Source organism: Centropristis striata, chromosome 11 (genome assembly GCF_030273125.1).
Source record: "Centropristis striata isolate RG_2023a ecotype Rhode Island chromosome 11, C.striata_1.0, whole genome shotgun sequence".
Taxonomy (NCBI): domain Eukaryota; kingdom Metazoa; phylum Chordata; class Actinopteri; order Perciformes; family Serranidae; genus Centropristis; species Centropristis striata.
In genome coordinates this window covers 9953000-9970412 of record NC_081527.1, presented here as the reverse complement: position 1 = coordinate 9970412, position 17413 = coordinate 9953000, and the positions used below count along the sequence as shown (strand labels likewise).

General features: G+C 40.0%; 2 protein-coding genes across 3 annotated transcripts in view; one reads left to right on the top strand and one right to left on the bottom strand.

The window, feature by feature from the left end:
* The first annotated feature begins 220 nt into the window (after positions 1-220).
* LOC131980704 (leukocyte cell-derived chemotaxin 1-like) lies at positions 221-14871 on the top strand. Its single transcript, XM_059344991.1, has 7 exons — positions 221-325; positions 520-660; positions 1959-2099; positions 5060-5173; positions 10530-10680; positions 11085-11194; positions 13927-14871. Exons 1-7 carry the CDS (start codon positions 254-256, stop codon positions 14146-14148), a joined length of 951 nt encoding a protein of 316 aa, XP_059200974.1. The 5' UTR covers positions 221-253; the 3' UTR covers positions 14149-14871.
* Positions 14872-15826: 955 nt separating this feature from the next.
* Positions 15827-17413, bottom strand: part of sugt1 (SGT1 homolog, MIS12 kinetochore complex assembly cochaperone) — a 30239-nt gene continuing 28652 nt past the window's right edge. For both annotated transcript variants that reach the window (XM_059345325.1, XM_059345326.1), the window contains exon 13: positions 15827-16560. In XM_059345325.1, the coding sequence (XP_059201308.1) occupies positions 16459-16560 (102 nt within the window). In that variant the 3' untranslated portion in view covers positions 15827-16458. The remainder of the gene's footprint in view (positions 16561-17413) is intronic.

The following is a 17413-nucleotide window of genomic DNA, read 5'->3' as shown; positions in this document are numbered from 1 at the left end:
AATGTGGCGATCAACACCTGGAATGTTGGATTTGTACCTTTTTGGGGGGCTATTTTAAGGTGGAAAACTTGGTGGAAAGGTTATATGCGTGGAGTTTCAACAGGACGAGCTGCCTGAACAGAAGTCCATCCTCCTCCTGAGAGAGAGAGAGAGAGAGAGAGAGAGAGAGAGAGAGAGAGAGAGAGAGAGAGAGAGAGAGAGAGAGAGAGAGGAGTTAGTGGACTGGGGTTTCCTCAGGTGTTTTGCTCCAGTCATGGCCGGGAACTCAGAGAAAGTACCGATCGCCTCTGCGGGACCGGAGGACCTGCAGCACTTCATGCCCCCGGTGAGTTTTCATCCCGGACAGCTCGATGTGGTTTATTATCCGGGGCTATAATTTAACTCACGTAGAGGTCAGTGAGAGGCCAAAGTATTCTGTTATTCAGTATGCTGGACAGTTGAGCTAAAACTTAATCCAGGGTGAGGGCATGTGGTAAGGGCATGTGGTCATTTTTGGGGGGTTTGTTTGTTTTCCGGTAGGCCTACTCCGCCGTGGCCGTGAAGCCCGCCGCCACCGGCCGCCTCCTGAAGGCCGGGATCGCGGTGCTCATCGCCGGGGCCCTCCTCCTGCTGCTGGGGGCAGTCGGAGCTTTTTACTTCTGGAACAACAATGAAAAACACGTAAGAATGATGTTTTATTGTTTATCTTTCCTACACTTACAAAAAAAGTTTCTAATAAGGGACTGTAGGAAAATTATTAGAAAGGGCGGTGGGGGATGTCATTTTTTTCCCTTTGGGGTGAAGATAGGCTATGGCACTTTTTTAGGAGAGTTATGGAGCATGATTTGAGTTCATTTTCATCCTAAATCTTATATTAGATCTTGATCTTGTTTGTACCTTACTGAGATCCTAAAAAAGGCTGCCACAATCCCCAAAACTATGATTTGACTGTCGATTTTAAGGTCACAATTCAATCCAGTTTTTTCGAATTTCAACACTGAACTCTATGCTGTTGTTTGAATAAAGAGTCTTGATTTTTTAGGTTTTATGCCCTAACATTAACATTTTCAAATTCTTCTTTTGTGTGACATGACCCCTCTAAGGTCATATGGTTACATTTACATAATCGTGACTTGCTTCAACTTTCACACAGTCCCTTAAGAATCTCAATCAAAAGACAAATCAAACATCTGATCTGGTAGATAATTGTTTTTCTTCCAGTGTGGGTTTTCCACTCTGCTTTCTGAACTTTTCCTAAAATGAGTGGCACTACCATAGAGGAAAACACAACTCAGAGCTTATAAAGAATAATGTCAGTTGATTGAAGAAATTCTTGAAACAAGCTGCTTTGAATTGGAGACAAGTGAAATGAAGTTGTCAGTGGTAACATTTGTAACTTGCTGGAATTAAAAGGAGACCCGAGAGAAAAAGTTGTTTTTCCAAGATGGCTTTTTTTTGCAGTGTAGGCAAACACTAAAATGTAAATTAAACACTCCAGTTCCATGGTGCAGTCTGCTTAGTGAATGGAGGCGTTGTGTGTGTCTGTGTGTGTGTGTTGGAGGATCCTGGCAGGGTGGAGAGGGGGGGTGGGGGTGGTTGTGGTGGTGTAGGGGGGCTTTATGGTCCGGCTGATGCTCCAGGGGCAAGAGGTGGACGAGATGAGAGGGTAAAATGTAGCTTTCTGAGTGATTTTCTTCGATATGAAGTTAGAAAATGCCATTAAGGCACGATGGAACGGCTCTGTGAAAAAGGGTCATCATCACACAGAGCTGTACAGATTGTGTTTTGAATGCATGTGTGTTTCTGAAAGAGAAATCCAGAAAAGAGAGGTTGTATGTGTGAGGAAAAAGATTGGAGAAGGAGGGTGAGGAGGAGTGTTGAAAGAGAGGGGGGTGGAGGGTGGGGTGACTCTCAGGACTCTCATACCTTACATGCCAGGCTGAAACCCTCTGTGTGTGTGTGTGTGTGTGTGTGTGCAGGTCTACAATGTCCACTACAGCATGAGCATCAATGGCAAAGTGGAGGAGGGCACAATGGAGATCGACACTGCCAACAACATGGAGAGATTCAGCACAGGCAGCGGGGCGGACGAGGCCGTGGAGGTCCACGACTTTGAGATTGTAAGTTTCATCTAAAATAATCAGCCGATAGTACAGTCATGGGAAAAAAGAATCCTAAACCACCCTTGTTTTCTTCAATTTCTAGTTCATTTTAAAGCCTGGTACAACTAAAGCAGGGGTGGCCAACCTGTGGCTCCAGAGCCTCATGTGGCTCTTTAGGGGCAGGGGCTCCCCGTGGCTGGGACAAAAAAAAAATTATATTCATATTTTTACATTAAAATGTTAATTTATCAATGGTGGAGACCAAAAGCTATTTGAATTACTCAAGTGTAAAATTGTAGAGCCTTTTTACAGCATATTAAAAAAGTTTTGACATTTAAGTCTAACTAAAACTAAAGTTTAACTAAAATGTGTTTCACAGCTTACGAAAGTCTTAACCTTTAAGTTTTGCCAACTTTGAGTTTAGTTTTGAGTTCCCCGAGATAGACTAGTTTTCAAAATCATATTAATAAATGCTCAATATGACTATTAATAATGCTGGTAGGCTAATTTAGACTTATTAGGCTGTTTAATTTTCATTTTAGGCTCAATATAAGGTTTGCGGCTCCATTCCGCGATTTTCTCTTTTTTTTTTGGCCAACAGTGGCTCTTTAGTTAGTAAAGGTTGCCCACCCCTGAACTATAGGTGCATTTGTTTGAACAAATATAATGATAACAACAAAAATAGCTGATAAGAGTTTAATTTAAGCGCTGATATCTAGACATTTAACATGGTTTTCTTGATAATAACTGAAATCATCATCAAGAAAACCATGGAAAATGTCTAGATATCAGCTCTTAAATTAAACTCTTATCAGCTATTTTTGTTGTTATCATTATATTTGTCCAAACAAATGTAACCTTAGTCGTACCAGACATTAAATGAACAAGAGAGCAAAGAGAAAACAAGGGTGGTCTAGTAATTTTTTCCATGACTGTAGAAAACCAGCCCCGTCAAACACACTGATCATCGCTAAGTGACTCAGAGAAAGTCGATCAGATTAGTTGAAGCTTTAATGACGCTCGTGGGGAGATTGGCTCAGTGCAGCAGCGTGGTAGACGTGTTATCTCCCTTTGGGCCAATCAGTGTCAAGATGCATCGTACTTCCAATTTTCATTAAATGCGGACTGGTGGTTTTTGACCTTTAATTAAAGCACCCCAATCAGGCCAATCAGACTAGTGAAGCAGCAGCAGTTTTGGCCTTTTAACTATTAAAATTTTGACCTTTAATCATAATGTCCTTGATAGTGCAGTTACAAAAAAAAAATGTTAGAACTTAATGCAGCACTACCCCAAAATGTCATCAAAATGTGCTATTAGAAATGATCAAACTGTGGTTTTAGATTTAATGCACACATGAACCTGTAGATCCTGTTCACACTTAAATTGCATCTTGGGCGATCGGATTACAAACGGACAGATGAGACACATCGCCTTTTACACCTGTGTGTATCATGTGTCTCCATGGTGACCAGCTGACCAATTCTGTTCAGATTCCGTTACTACCTACGCTGCCTCCACTAGGTCAAATTGCCCAATGCACATTTATTACGCTCAATAACAACAACTGTAATGACCCCTTTGCTACCTGAAAAAGAAGCCACTACTATGCTGAGATCCTGTTCACAGTGTTTCACATGCACAAATTAAATTTCCACATTTTCCGTAGGCTACATCACTTAACTCTCCTGTTATGTTCGTTTTTTCAGGAACAGCAATAATCCAAGACATGTTTAATTATCCAAAAGTATCCCAATAAATTGTTTTTATATTTAATCAATAACTCCATTACTAACCATTTTTATCAATATTTAGTGCAATGGTGTTCTTTACTTCTCACAGATCATGGTTCAATGAGGATAATTCACTCTTTTTTTCATTAAAAAAAGGCATGTTAAAACTTTTTTATGTACATTGTAAAGACATGCATTGTTTTTTTTTTAAATTTTATTTAAATTTTTTTAATTTTTATAAAAAAATAAAAAGGGGGGGGGGCGGGGCATAAATGCATTTTTTTTATAGCTTCTCCAAACATACATATACTTCTTTAAACAAAATAAAGTTCAAACTTTCAACTTACATATTTTATTTGTGCGGTCAAAAAACTGTGTGCTTCTCTGGGGCATCTCACTCACATAATGAGCACTCTTCTCAACCCGGTGGTGGGAAGGGCAAACAAACAAACAAACAATAAAAACAAAAAAATGGCTCTTACAACAACAACTTGAATCGTCCGATTTAAACTGTGTTTCTCCGGCTGGCTAAGAAGATGTTGGATAAACGTATTTACATTTATTAATTAATTACATTAGCGGGACAAAATCTTTTGTGACTAAGAAACTGTCTTCAACCGTTTGGTTCTGTAATCAAAACAACCACCACACAGCCCGCCCTTGTTTTCTTCAGTTTATTGTTCATGTTAATGCCTGGTACAACTAAAGGTACATTTGTTTGGACAAATATAATGATAACAACAAAAATAGCTCATAAGAGTTTAATTTAAGAGCTGATATGTAGATATTTTTCATGGTTTTCTTGATAATGGTATTGGTTATTATCAAGAAAACCATGGAATGGAAAATGTCTAGATATTAGCTCTTAAATTAAACTCTTACCAGACATTAACATGAACAAGAAATTGAAGAAAACAAGGGTGGTTTAATAATTTTTTCCATGACTGTATTTTCCTGCTACGTGCTTCCTGGGGACAAATCAGGACACATCAGCATTTACACTACAAAATACATGTGGTCAAATGCGTCCGACACCACCTCAGCAAGTGGTTTGATCGATCCGATCCCAATGCGTCTTGGACCCTGTTTACATTTGTATTTAGCGCTGACTGCTTGTGATCGGATCGCCCAAGACACATTTGTTTTATAACCGAGTGTAAACAGGGTTGTAGAGTGCCGAGGATGACACAATTTAGGACGAAAGGGGCTCTAACTTCCTGCTTTTTGTTTGTCTTGGACCTCTCCAGGGGATCACAGGGATCCGGTTTTCAGGAGGAGAGAAGTGCTACATCAAGACCCAGGTGAAGGCGCGCCTGCCTGATGTGGAGGCTCTCAACAAGGACTCTGTGACATTCGACCTGGTGGGTTCTTCCTCTCTGTCCCAGAAATGTCATTAATTAACAGTGGTGGAATGTAACTAAGTACATTTACTCAAGTACTCAATTTTGAGGTACTTGTACTTTACTTATGTATTTCCTTTTTATGTTACTTCATACTTCTACTTCACTACATATCGAGGCGAATAATGTACTTTAACTCCACTACATTTAGCTGACAGCTTTAGTTACCCTTTGGGTCGAGATTTAACAAAAAAAAAATCATACCTTTAAAGTGGTCAGACATTTTTTCTAAATTAAACCTCATAACAGTATATTAAGTACTTAAAATGAGCCATACCTTGAGAGAACTAAAACACTGCTTACATATATGCATCAATAATAAAAATCCTATAACATATTTGGAATATATAAAACAATCTGAGTACTTTTACTTTTGATACTTCAAGTACATTTTGATGCTGATACTTTTGTACTTTTACTTCAGTAAGTTTTGAATGCAGGACTTTTACTTGTCGTGGAGTCATTTCACAGTGTGGTATTAGTACTTTTACTTAAATAAGGGATCTGAATACTCTTTCCACCATTGCTAATTAATACATTATATTGTTTGTTTCATACAAATCTGACTTCCCACCTAAATATCAACTATACCATCAAGAATCTTGCACATTCAATATATATTTACAAACCGGGAAGTAAGAGTCCAGCACATTTTTGAAATTCCACTCTGCTGTTCACATTATGATCCTTAATTCTGTTATCTTATTTGATCTTTTATATATTTCACTATCCAAACTGCTGCCAAATGAAGACCGACCTTTTGGTACCAACGTCTAACGAGTAGGTCTAATACTTTTAAGGTGACTCATTTTTTAAAAATAGTTACTGAATAATCTATGTATTATAGGAAAGAACTTTGGTGTTTATCGCCCATCAGCAGAATAACATGCTTTGTCTTTTGAGCCATGCTAGCAGCGTAGCTCTAGGGATGCCTGTTGGTCCACGTTGGGCTCAACAACTATTCAATAGATTATTTTCTCAGAAAGTGCTGCAGAGAATCTGCACCTAAATCAATGCATTACAACTTATACTAGTTTATTAGCCCCTTAGCGTTCCTTAGCATGTCATGCAATCTTATTGGGAAGTGGGCGAAATAAGACTCCAAAGTTAGGCTCAATTTTAGTGAGGGAAAAACTGATGTGGCCTTTGACCTCTGACTACAAGATATTTGAATTTAATCAAGTTTTTCTCATGCAATACAAATGTTCACCTAATTTATTTCAATATTTCTGCATACTGGGGTCCCTAAACATTTTGAGAATTGCATGAATTGGTTCTGACTGGAAAGCTGAGACTCCTGTGGATTACAGTGAGAGCATTTTATAAAAATGTTGACCTAAATGAGCTGCTGACCTCTGACCTCCAGGATAATCACAGCCTCAGGCAACTTTACAACCAGAAACTAGAGACCTAGAACATTCAGAGGATGTATGGCTTTCCCAAGTATATTGACAATGAGCTCTTTTTTTTTTTAGACGTTTCCAGAACAGAAGTGCTCACCATGTAATTGTCAAAAAATTCAATTTTTGCAAAAAATCTCCAAAATGTTTAAGGTCTTTGATACTAACTCGCAGCTAATTTTTTCTTTGGTTGTTCCTCAAGGTTCCTTTTGCTGTCTTAATGTGGATATTTGGAGGAATTCTTCACTATTTTTATCCATTCTCCAAAAAAAAGAAGATAAAAATTTTCCACAAATCTGTGTCACAAAAACCCAAAATCAGCCGAGACTACTTGTGAGACACGACTGAGCATGAGGATGACCTTCATATATCATAATGTTCTAAACCCTCACAACAAATAATTGATTATTTAATTTTAATTTTACCTGACACACGCCTCTCAAATACATTTTCAGATCCCCTGATTTCCAAATCAAAGCATGGATATTTCTCCTTTTTTTTAACAGTCTTGGTGTCTGAATCTGGGAGTTTGAAGGGATTTCTGACTTTTCTGATTTTTATCCATTCTCCAGCAGTCAACATTTTTTAAATTTAGCAACAAATGTGTTGAACAAATGCTATCAACCCAAAAATTGTTGCAGCAACTTATGAGACATACTTAAGCAGGGGAATCGACTTCATATACTCCTAAACCAAGTTACTGTACTAAGATTCATGACATCTTGACACACAGTGAGCTGCATTTCAGATTAATCTCCAGGTTCTGAGCTTTCAGATGATGTCACCACTTCTATGTGGCATCTACTGTTGACCTGCTATCTCCCCCTGAAGATCTACTGCCCCCCGCCCCTAACTCTCTATAAAGGTGTCGGCACACTAAGGGGTTAATAAGCTCATTTATAGAGCCGGCAGTTAGGACATATAAACCCTTTAATACAAGTTCCCACTTCTGATTTAAAGCTGGCGTATGCCGAGTTATTAGCATGAATCACCCAGGCCAATGATAAACCAGGAACACATGGGTGGTTTTTATGTGGGTTCCCATCACGTAACAGCTTGGTGGACTCGGAAAACACAACAGAGGACCACACTGACTATACCGTGTGTGTGTGTGTGTGTGTGTGTGTGTGTGTGTATTGTTGTCACAACACACCAACACCAGCGCCTGTGATTGTTCAATTGAGGCTGTCTGATAATTAAAATCATTTAGCTCTGCATAAGCCTCACATCCACATAAATCCACATCACCAGAATTGCCCTCACGAACGCGCATACACACACACACACACACACACGCACACACACACACACACACACACACACACAGACACGCACACACGCACACACGCACAAGTGCACAAGCACACACAATTAATTATCACGCAGGGCTGCTCTTATTGCCTCTCTCTGCCTCATAACAGATCATTTATTTCACGTTGGTGCTTTTGTGTGTGTTTGTGTTATTGCCTCTCTTTGCCTCATAAATGATCGTTTGGCTCACATTTGTTTGTGTGTGCGTGTCTGTAAGTGTGTGTGTGTGTGTGTGTGTGGAGACAGGGAGATGTTATAATGGTTGCTGCAGGCTGGTCATTTGCTATAATTTAGAGTGATGGCAAATATGGGTTAGATAAGCACACACACACATATGCGTCGCCATCCAGAGAGAGTGGGTCAGATAAACTCTTATCAGTGGAGCAGTGGAGAAGGACCCCGCTTTTATTTGTCCCTCCAGCAAATCATTTGAGCTGGAAAAAAAACAGCATTTCTGAAAGGTTGGAGGATAACGCTCCCTAAACATGTCTGTGGCTAGTGCGGTGCAGCCCTCAGGAACAAACGCCTCTGGGCAAAATCATCCCCACAGAATTCCCCTTTTACCTGCAGGCTGTGGGTACAGAGTACATATATGTTTACACAGTCTCTCCTCTGGAAACCTCATTAGTTTATCTGCAGAAACCTGCAAATTTAGGCCATCTAATCTCTCCTTTGCTTCAGATCCTGATGAGTCCTGACATTGTGCATACTGCTAAATGTTAGTGCAAAGGGAATCTGTATACCGAAGCCTCAAGGGCTTCCTTTTTACGACTGGATTTTATGTTGTTATAATGAGCATTAACAGCACGGCATTAATGGAGATTGGACTCGGACAGGATGCAAAAACTGTGAGCTATTTAAAGGGGAAGCCAGTAACTAGTGTGATGTCACCAACAGTGTCCCACTGCAGAGCTCAAGGCTCGGCCCACCTCTGGCACTCGTGATGGAAAATCATGCACTTATTATGACCTAGCGTTAGTATCAGTGTGACGTTCAGGGGGGCTGCTCATTGGTCCAACGCATAGATACAGTGGCAAAAAAAGTATGTGAAGCCTTTGAAATTATCTAGTTTTCTGCATTAATTAGTTATAAAATGTGATCAGATCTGCATCAAAGTCCCAAATATCGACAAACACAATGTGCTTAACCTAATACTACACAATTATAATAGTCATGTCTTTATTGAACACATCCATTAATCTGCTGGTGGAAAAAGTAAAACCCTTGGATTTAATAACATGTCGAACTTCCTTTAAGAAGCAATAACCTCAACCAAACGCTTCAGCTCAGCCATATTCTCCGGATGTCTGGTGTGAATGTCTCTCTTCAGGTCATTCTATCTCATCTCTATTGGATTGAGATACTTTGAGGTTTAGGGTTATTGACGCGACAATGCTGAAGGAATGGATCGATTTAGAGTAGGTCAGGGTTAGAGAAAGATCACTTCTTTGGACTATTGGACATCAGAACGATGGTATGGCACCATGTTAGGCAGTAAATTACTTGTATTAACCTGATCACTTCAGCTAAGCACTACATGTGGGTGAAAAAAAAATCAACACAGCATAGTATCGCGATTTTTTGCATGGCAATATTATATTAATTCATAGCCGCCAAGTATCGATATTTAGCGTTCCGATGGGCTGTCAGTACTTTCACCTTTTCTGAATATACTGGAAGCACTGGTATCATATGAAACTAGAAGATCTAAGGAATCTGTAGGCACCACGTCAGGATATCGTGTCGGGAAGGTGAAATAATGCTGAAAAGTTCGGCTTTTTTTTAGGTTTCATTAGAAAAAAAATTCAGAGCAGTGAAGCTTTTTGAAAGTTTGATAAAATGCTGCAGTTGTTGTCGTCCATACATGTTTGATATCAGTTCAGTTCAGTTTGACTGAATACACAAAATGCAGTTAAACAGTTAAATCACAATATATTGTATCACAATACTCACCATATAGCAAAATGCTTAAAATAGCAATAGCATATCGTGACTCAAGTATCAGGATAAAATCGTATCGTAGCATGCTGGGGGGTCACTGTCCTCTCTGGACAGTGTCTTGATGGCTAATGGAGTCTTATATTTATCAATTTCCAATTTTTAATGACGCTTCCACTGACTTTTTTTTTATTTAGCACTGACTTTTTATTGTTTGTCTATTTTATTTATTACCTGGTATTGGTGTTGCTTGTCTGCAGTGTATTGTTGGCTGCTGCTGGATACCTGAATTTCTCCATGAGGAAGAATAAAATATCTATCTATTTACACACACCACTACTGAATGGGTAACACCATTAAACAGGAGATAATGTACATTAAAGCCCATTGCATATAAAGGATGCCTTTGCCATCCTATGATTATTGCATCTTTTTCTTAATTATTCTTTGGTGTATTTATTGTGTTTTGTTTTTAATGCCATACGGTGAAGTACTTTGAGCTGCATTTTATGTATGAAAGGTGCCATACAAATGAAGTTATTATCATTATTATTAAAGCAAATATCACAGATGAGCTTTGACATTACACCTTCAGCAGCCAGGGACATCTTCCTGTTTTGTTTTTGAGTTTACCTGCTCATTTCTCCTCATCTTCTTCACCCCTAAAGGAGGACGAGGTGATGCCGGCCAAATTTGAGGACGATCTGATCTGGGTGGCAGCTGGCGCTCCCCTCTCTGATTCCGCCTTCCTCAGCAACAAGATAAAGGACTTGTGTGGAGACCTGCCCATCTTCTGGCTCCGTCCCACCTACTCCACCAGTAAGCACTCAGACAGCTTGCGGTAAAGATATGAATATGTAAATCAAACTGAGAGTAAAACAATTTTTAAGGCTCTGTGTTTTTTCTCTTAAAAACAAAGAGGATATGGGTCAAACGGTCTCTAGAATTTCCATTTAACATCGCAGTTGTTTAAGCCACAGAAAGAAAAACAAGCTTGAAAGAAAAGCACAAGTCCTTTTGAAGTTTCCCAGCTACCGAGTGTACAATTTTTAGCATGCTGGGGGGTCAAAAGTTCTCAAAACACAATTTTATTCTACTTCATCTGAGGACTTCAAATGCTGGCAGAAAAAAAACGGCAGTGCAATCAGGAGCCGTGCCACATTAGTGCCACTCCGCTCCTAAATTTGGTCTGCTGTCAGAAACTGAGACTGTGATGTGTGCAGGCGGACAGAGGAAGAGGAGGGCCGCCCCCCGCCTCCGCCGCCAGGCCGCCGGGGCCGGGGAGGAAGAGGAGGACGTGGAGGCAGAGTTCAACCCTGAGAACCCCTATCAGGTGAGTCAACTCGCACGCTCTTCTTCTTCTGTTGTGTTTACGTGCCGTTGCAGCGTTCGCGACTGTCTGTTCACATCTGAGGGGCTACCTGAGAAGGCTTTTTAGCTGAGGAGAGTTTCTCACAGCTGTGCGAGCGGCAGCAGATGCCGGGGTCACGGCGGAGGGGCCTGGCTTGTCACTGCGAATCTGAGTGTATGCGTGGGTGTGTTTTCCATGCACGGGGTTTTCTATGTGGGGCTGTCCAAAGCTTTCCTTTCAGCAGCGAGGCTGTATGAATAATTCCACAACACCCCCCTCCTCTTTGCCCTGCTGAGCACACACAGACTCCCATACATACACACCCCCGTGCCCTAGGTCCTCACCCCTTATGTTGGGCCCCATTTTTTCCTAATCCCTCTCTAAGCATCCCCCAACCCCTGCTACACACTCCTGACAACCACAGAGGGGGGTAAACAGCGAGCGCTACGTTGAGAAAGAAAATATTTGACAACAAAAACCAGCATCTGACAACATCCCCTCCTCCCCATCCCGCCCGTCGGAAATCCATTTTTAATTGGTTTGAGTCTCCTCCGCCGCTAGAGATGTACAGTATCACATGGCAGAACGTAGGCATGTCACAAAAATTACTATATCGACTTATCGTTTGATATATAAAAATGGACACGATAGTTTTTTCTGGACTCAATATATTGTTGTTTACATGCGGGACTTTTTGTGCCGTTTTGTGTTTAAAGTAATGCTGCAAATGTTTGACAGGTAGTACGAACAGCTGAAAAACAACTACAGGTGCATCTCAATGAATTAGAATATCATGGAAAGTTTATTAATGTCAGTAATTCAATTCAAAAAGTGGAAATAACACATTATATAGATCTGAATAAAACATTTCATGTCTTAATTTATTTAATTTCTTCTAATTATAATAATTATGGCTTACATTTGATGAAGACCTAAAATTCAGGGTCTCAAAAAATTTGAATATTACAAAAGACCAATTTTAAAAAGTATGTTAATATGGAAATTTTGGCCTCTGAAAAGTATGTCCATCTATATGACTCAATACATGGTTGGGGCTATTTGACTTGAACTACTGGAAATACACTTTTCTATCATATTCTAATGTATTGAGATGCACCTGTAATGTTTCCCAAGTAACCATTCCAGCTGTTTATATGCCATTTTAATAACAAAATAATATATTACATAATGATTATCTCATTGCAATGTTTTGTTAACAGAGCCTGAAAGTCTATTTTATTTGTTTTGGTTGTAGTTTATTTATTTATGTTTTATTTATCTAGGACAGGGGTAGGCAACCTGAGGCTCCGGAGCCACATGTGGCTCTTCAGGCCGTCTGCAGTGGCTCCATGTGTCTGTGATAAAATAATTATACGAAATTAATACTGATTTCTTTATATTTATCTATATTTTTATCATTGGCGTCGGCCCATTGGAATTTGTATTCTTCAATTGTAAAAATGTGCAGCTAATATGTGGCATGGCATTAAAAAGTCAACTAAAATCTGCATCATAGCTTACGAAACTTTCGGTGCCTTAACCTCTAAATTTTGTCAACATCGAGTCTAGTTTTGAGTTTTTCTAGCTAGACGAGCTTTCGATTCCAAATTTCCTGAGATATTTCTTCGGTGTCAAGCCTCTTATTTGCACTTTGGCCTTCGCTGCATTCTTCATATTAATAAATGCTCATGATGGCATATTAGTCATGTTGATAGGCTCATTTAGACTTAGTTAGGCTGTTTTATCTTTAATGTTAGGCTCAAAATAAGTTTTTTTGCGGCTCCATTCCGACATTTTTTCTCTTTTTTTTGGCCAACAATGGCTCTTTTGCTAGTAAAGGTTGCAGACCCCTGATCTAGGATATATTAATATTTCTTTTCCACATTTCAATTCCAATGTTTAGATGCACCTGTACGTTTCCCAAGCAGCCATTCCACCTGTTTATATGCCATTTTAATAACAAAATAATATATTACATAATGATTATCTCATTGCAATGTTTTGTTAACAGAGCCTGAAAGTCTATTTTATGTGTTTCATTTTGCTCATTTAGACTTAGTTAGGCTGTTTTATCTTTAATGTTAGGCTCAAAATAAGTTTTGCGGCTCCATTCCGACATTTTTTCTCTTTTTTTGGCCGACAATATCCTGATCTAGGATATATTAATATTTATTTTCCACATTTCAATTCCAATGTTTAATATTCTTGAGATTTAAAAAAATGAATCGCTGTGGAAAACGGATGCACTTATTATGCTCTAATATTGTTATAAAACTAAAACAACATCGATACGACGATACTATCGTTTATCGTGATAGTTTCTGGGAAAATACAGTACAGGCCAAAAGTTTGGACACGCCCATCTCATTCAATGCGTTTTTCTTTATTTTCATGACTATTTACATTGTAGATTCTCACTGAAGGCATCAAAACTATGAATAAACACATATGGAATTATGTACTTAACAAAAAAAGGGTGAAATACAAAAACATGTCAAAGTAGCCACCCTTTGCTTACTAGAAAATAAGACATGTTTTCAGTTATTTCACACTTTTTTGTTAAGTACATAATTCCACATGTGTTCATTAATAGTTTTGATGAATTTACAATGTCAATAGTCATGAAAATAAAGGAAAAACATTGAATGAGAAGGTGTGTCCAAACTTTTGGCCTGTACTGTATATCGTCCTAAAACATCTCTGTCTCCTGTCAGAGAGGTCTGGAGGGCGAGACGGACATGAACATCGACCCCAGGCTGGACCACGAGGGCGTGTGCTGCCACGAGTGCCGCCGCGGCTACACCCACTGCCAGAGGATCTGCGAGCCGCTGGGAGGGTTCCACCCGTGGCCGTACCACTACCGCGGCTGCAGGGTGGCCTGTAGAGTCATCATGCCGTGCAACTGGTGGGTGGCGCGCATTATGGGTCTTGTGTAAACACCACAAGCCCACCTGGGGGACGGTAGGAGGGATGTAGTTCCAAGGGGAGATGAAGGGAAAAGTTTAGGAAAGAAAGGAGGCATCTTGCTATTGTACTCTACTGTAGTTACCTGTCAGACGGAGCAGATCACAACAGCATCAGTAACCGTGCCCACACATTAGAAATGCACGGTGCAGAATCTAGGACAGACATGTTCTCACATGTGATGGTACGCAGTGGCTGCACACTGCACAGCTTGTCTTATTAAAAAAACATAGCTGCTGTGGATTTAGATCCTTGTGAACTACAGCACAACACGCTGTCAGCAGAACATGATACCAAACATCCAACACACCCAATCAAATGCATGGATCTATCGACACCTGCGTCGATTTCTAATATGTATTTATCTATAGGAAACGCAGGTAAGCTTGTATTTATAGATCTGGTAATAATTCACTTTCTTTCATTTCTTTGATGTAAATAAATGTATATGGTGCAAAGTATTTCCATTTCAGTCAGCGTGGCTTAAAAAGCACCTAATATTTGTTTCTAGTTAGAAATCATCTCCTGTGTTTTTAACTCTTTCCTTTTCCTATTTTATCATCATGAGTAGCTCTCATTAAAACAATGTACTGTACGCGCTATCACAACTTTCATCTAAATGGACTTTCATCTGCATTGAAGAAGCTCTCAAAAGTGCAATATCACTGAATAAAGTTTTTTAAGTAAACTTCAAAGTGTCACCCCTGCTCTTTTTTTGCTACTGACCTGATGATTTTATATCTTATTTATTAGTAAATACTGCTTACGAGTTATTGTTGGGTTTATTTGGGAACAGCTACCCTCCCTCTCGCACACTCAAAGACACTTTTCAGTTTTGAGATGTGTCACATCTGGTAGTTGCTCCAAAGGGATGAGCAGAATGAAGTTTCCAGAGTTCTTTAATGTGAGAGTTGCAGCTCTAGAACTCTTTAATGAGACTAAAGACTCTGTAGCCGTCACGCTCCCAGATCTTACCCACGATGCAAAGCGCTTAGCTCCTTTTGATGTCACAGAGCCGCCTCAGGCAGGGGTAGGGGGTAAGGATGGGGGCGGTGTGTTTGTGTGTGTGTGTGTGTCAGGGATAGTGGAGGAGTGTGTGTGCGTGTTGTGAAGCTCAGAGTTCCATCCAGAGCCACAAACGGGCGTTTGATCGTCACGAGAGATGAAACGATGTGTGATGAATTTAACACTTAACTCAGTGTGAGAGGCTTGATGATGCGGTTAGGAGGCTGATCCATATTAATGCTCTCTCGCCGCGGCAGGACGCCCCCTCACTGTTACAGCTGCCGCATACATGTGGTTGGAGGACGGGGAAGGTGCCCGCTTCTCCCGACTGTAAATCACCACTCCACCTCGGGGGCCGCATCCTCGCCTGCTGGCCAAACAACTCGAGGCTCACTCCGTCTTGATACCAATCGAACCACGATACGTAAACCACATCCTGGAGCCGCCAGCCACATCTGAACTGCCTGCGCTCATATCAGTAATGCCACATTTCATTCCTCCCAGCACCGAGCATGGCTCTCTGACATCACAGATTACAATTTTTCTCTTTTCTTTTTTTTTTTTTTTCTTGCTTTCCTTCCTTGACTTTCCAACCTGTCCAAAACAGTTTCCAGAAGACAACAAACCGTAAAACAGGAGTCAAAGTTTGTGAGCCAAACAACAAATCTTTTATTTACACTGAAGCTTGAGTCACACTGAGGGGAAGGAACCGGTGCGACGCCACTGGCTGACATGTCACACACACACACACACACACACACACATTCCAGACAAGTCAGCTTGCAGAGTATTGCTGTTGACTTTTTTACTTAATGTACAGAAAAGAAAACTGCACAAGCCAAGAAATGTAATTCTAGTTTCAATTGTTTCTTATTTCTTAACAACTTTACATTTTTGTACAACTGCTGATAATAATAGAAAGTCATAAAAGGCTCCTGGATAGAAAGGCTGTGGGCGTTTTTTTGAGAAAATCAGGAAAAGAAAAATGATCTAAAAGTTGAGTCGGAGCATTTCAGGTCTGTCAGTCACATTTTAATACAGACTTTCCTTTAAAAAAATCTCATAGTCAGTCTGTCAGAGTGGGCCGTGGGCTCCCTGCACTTAGTGAAAACACCAGAGCTACAGGACAACTGAGGAAGGTGGACGGCCACGGAGACTGCAGCGTAACAAAGACTCCTGCTGGAGTTGATGTCAAAGAAAGAGAGAGAGAGAGAGAGAGAGAGAGACAGAACGAGAGAGAGAGAGAGAGAGAGAAGGGAGGAGGAGGAGGGAGGTGCTCAGTACTTCTTGTACTCAACGTCCTCCGGTGGGTTCATCTCCACTTTTCTCTTGCCCACATCCACCCAGTTGGTGCTCAGGACCGTACCAGCAGACTCCATCTGCACAGGGAGGACAGACGGCAATGAAGTTATGCAACAACTTGTCTCTGTTTAATAAGACGTTGGGCAAATATACAGTCATGGAAAAAATATATTAGACCACCATTGTTTTCTTCAATTTCTTGTTCATTTTAATGCCTGGTACAACTAAAGGTACATTTGTTTGGACAAATATAATGATAACAACAAAGAAAGCTCATACGAGTTTAATTTAAGAGCTGATATCTAGACATTTTCCATGTTTTTCTTGATGTTGATTTTGGTTATTATGAAGATAATCTCTGTACCTGAGGTGGATGGTGCAAAGCTAGCATGACACCAGTACGCCCCAACAGACCATTCTGCTGTGCTGGAGTTCAGCAATATCTCAATTTTATCTCACTGCATGCTTGTGTGCCTGACATCGTCCAGTTCATATCGTCACCCTGTTAAAATAATCGCCTAATTCATTTTTTTCAAGTTTTGCAGGAAACACAAAAAAATTCACCAAAAGTGTAACATATGATATTTATTGATCATTTCACTTAAAAAGGATGTAACAAAGGATGGCTATTGGCATAGTAATAACACTGTGTGTAAATTATGTAACTTAAGAGAAATAAATGCCTTAGGAAATTTTTTAAACATGCCTTTGTTACTTAAGCAAGATATGGTAACACTTTATTTTGAAGGTGTCTACATAAGAGTCACACAAGCCTGTCAGAAACATGACATGACAAGTATCATGAGCATTAATGTTACTTCAAAGTGTCATTAATGCTCATGACACATTCCATGTCATGTTTATGACACGCTCATGTCACTCTTATGTAGACACCTTCAAAATAAAGTGTTACCATACCTTGCTTAAGTC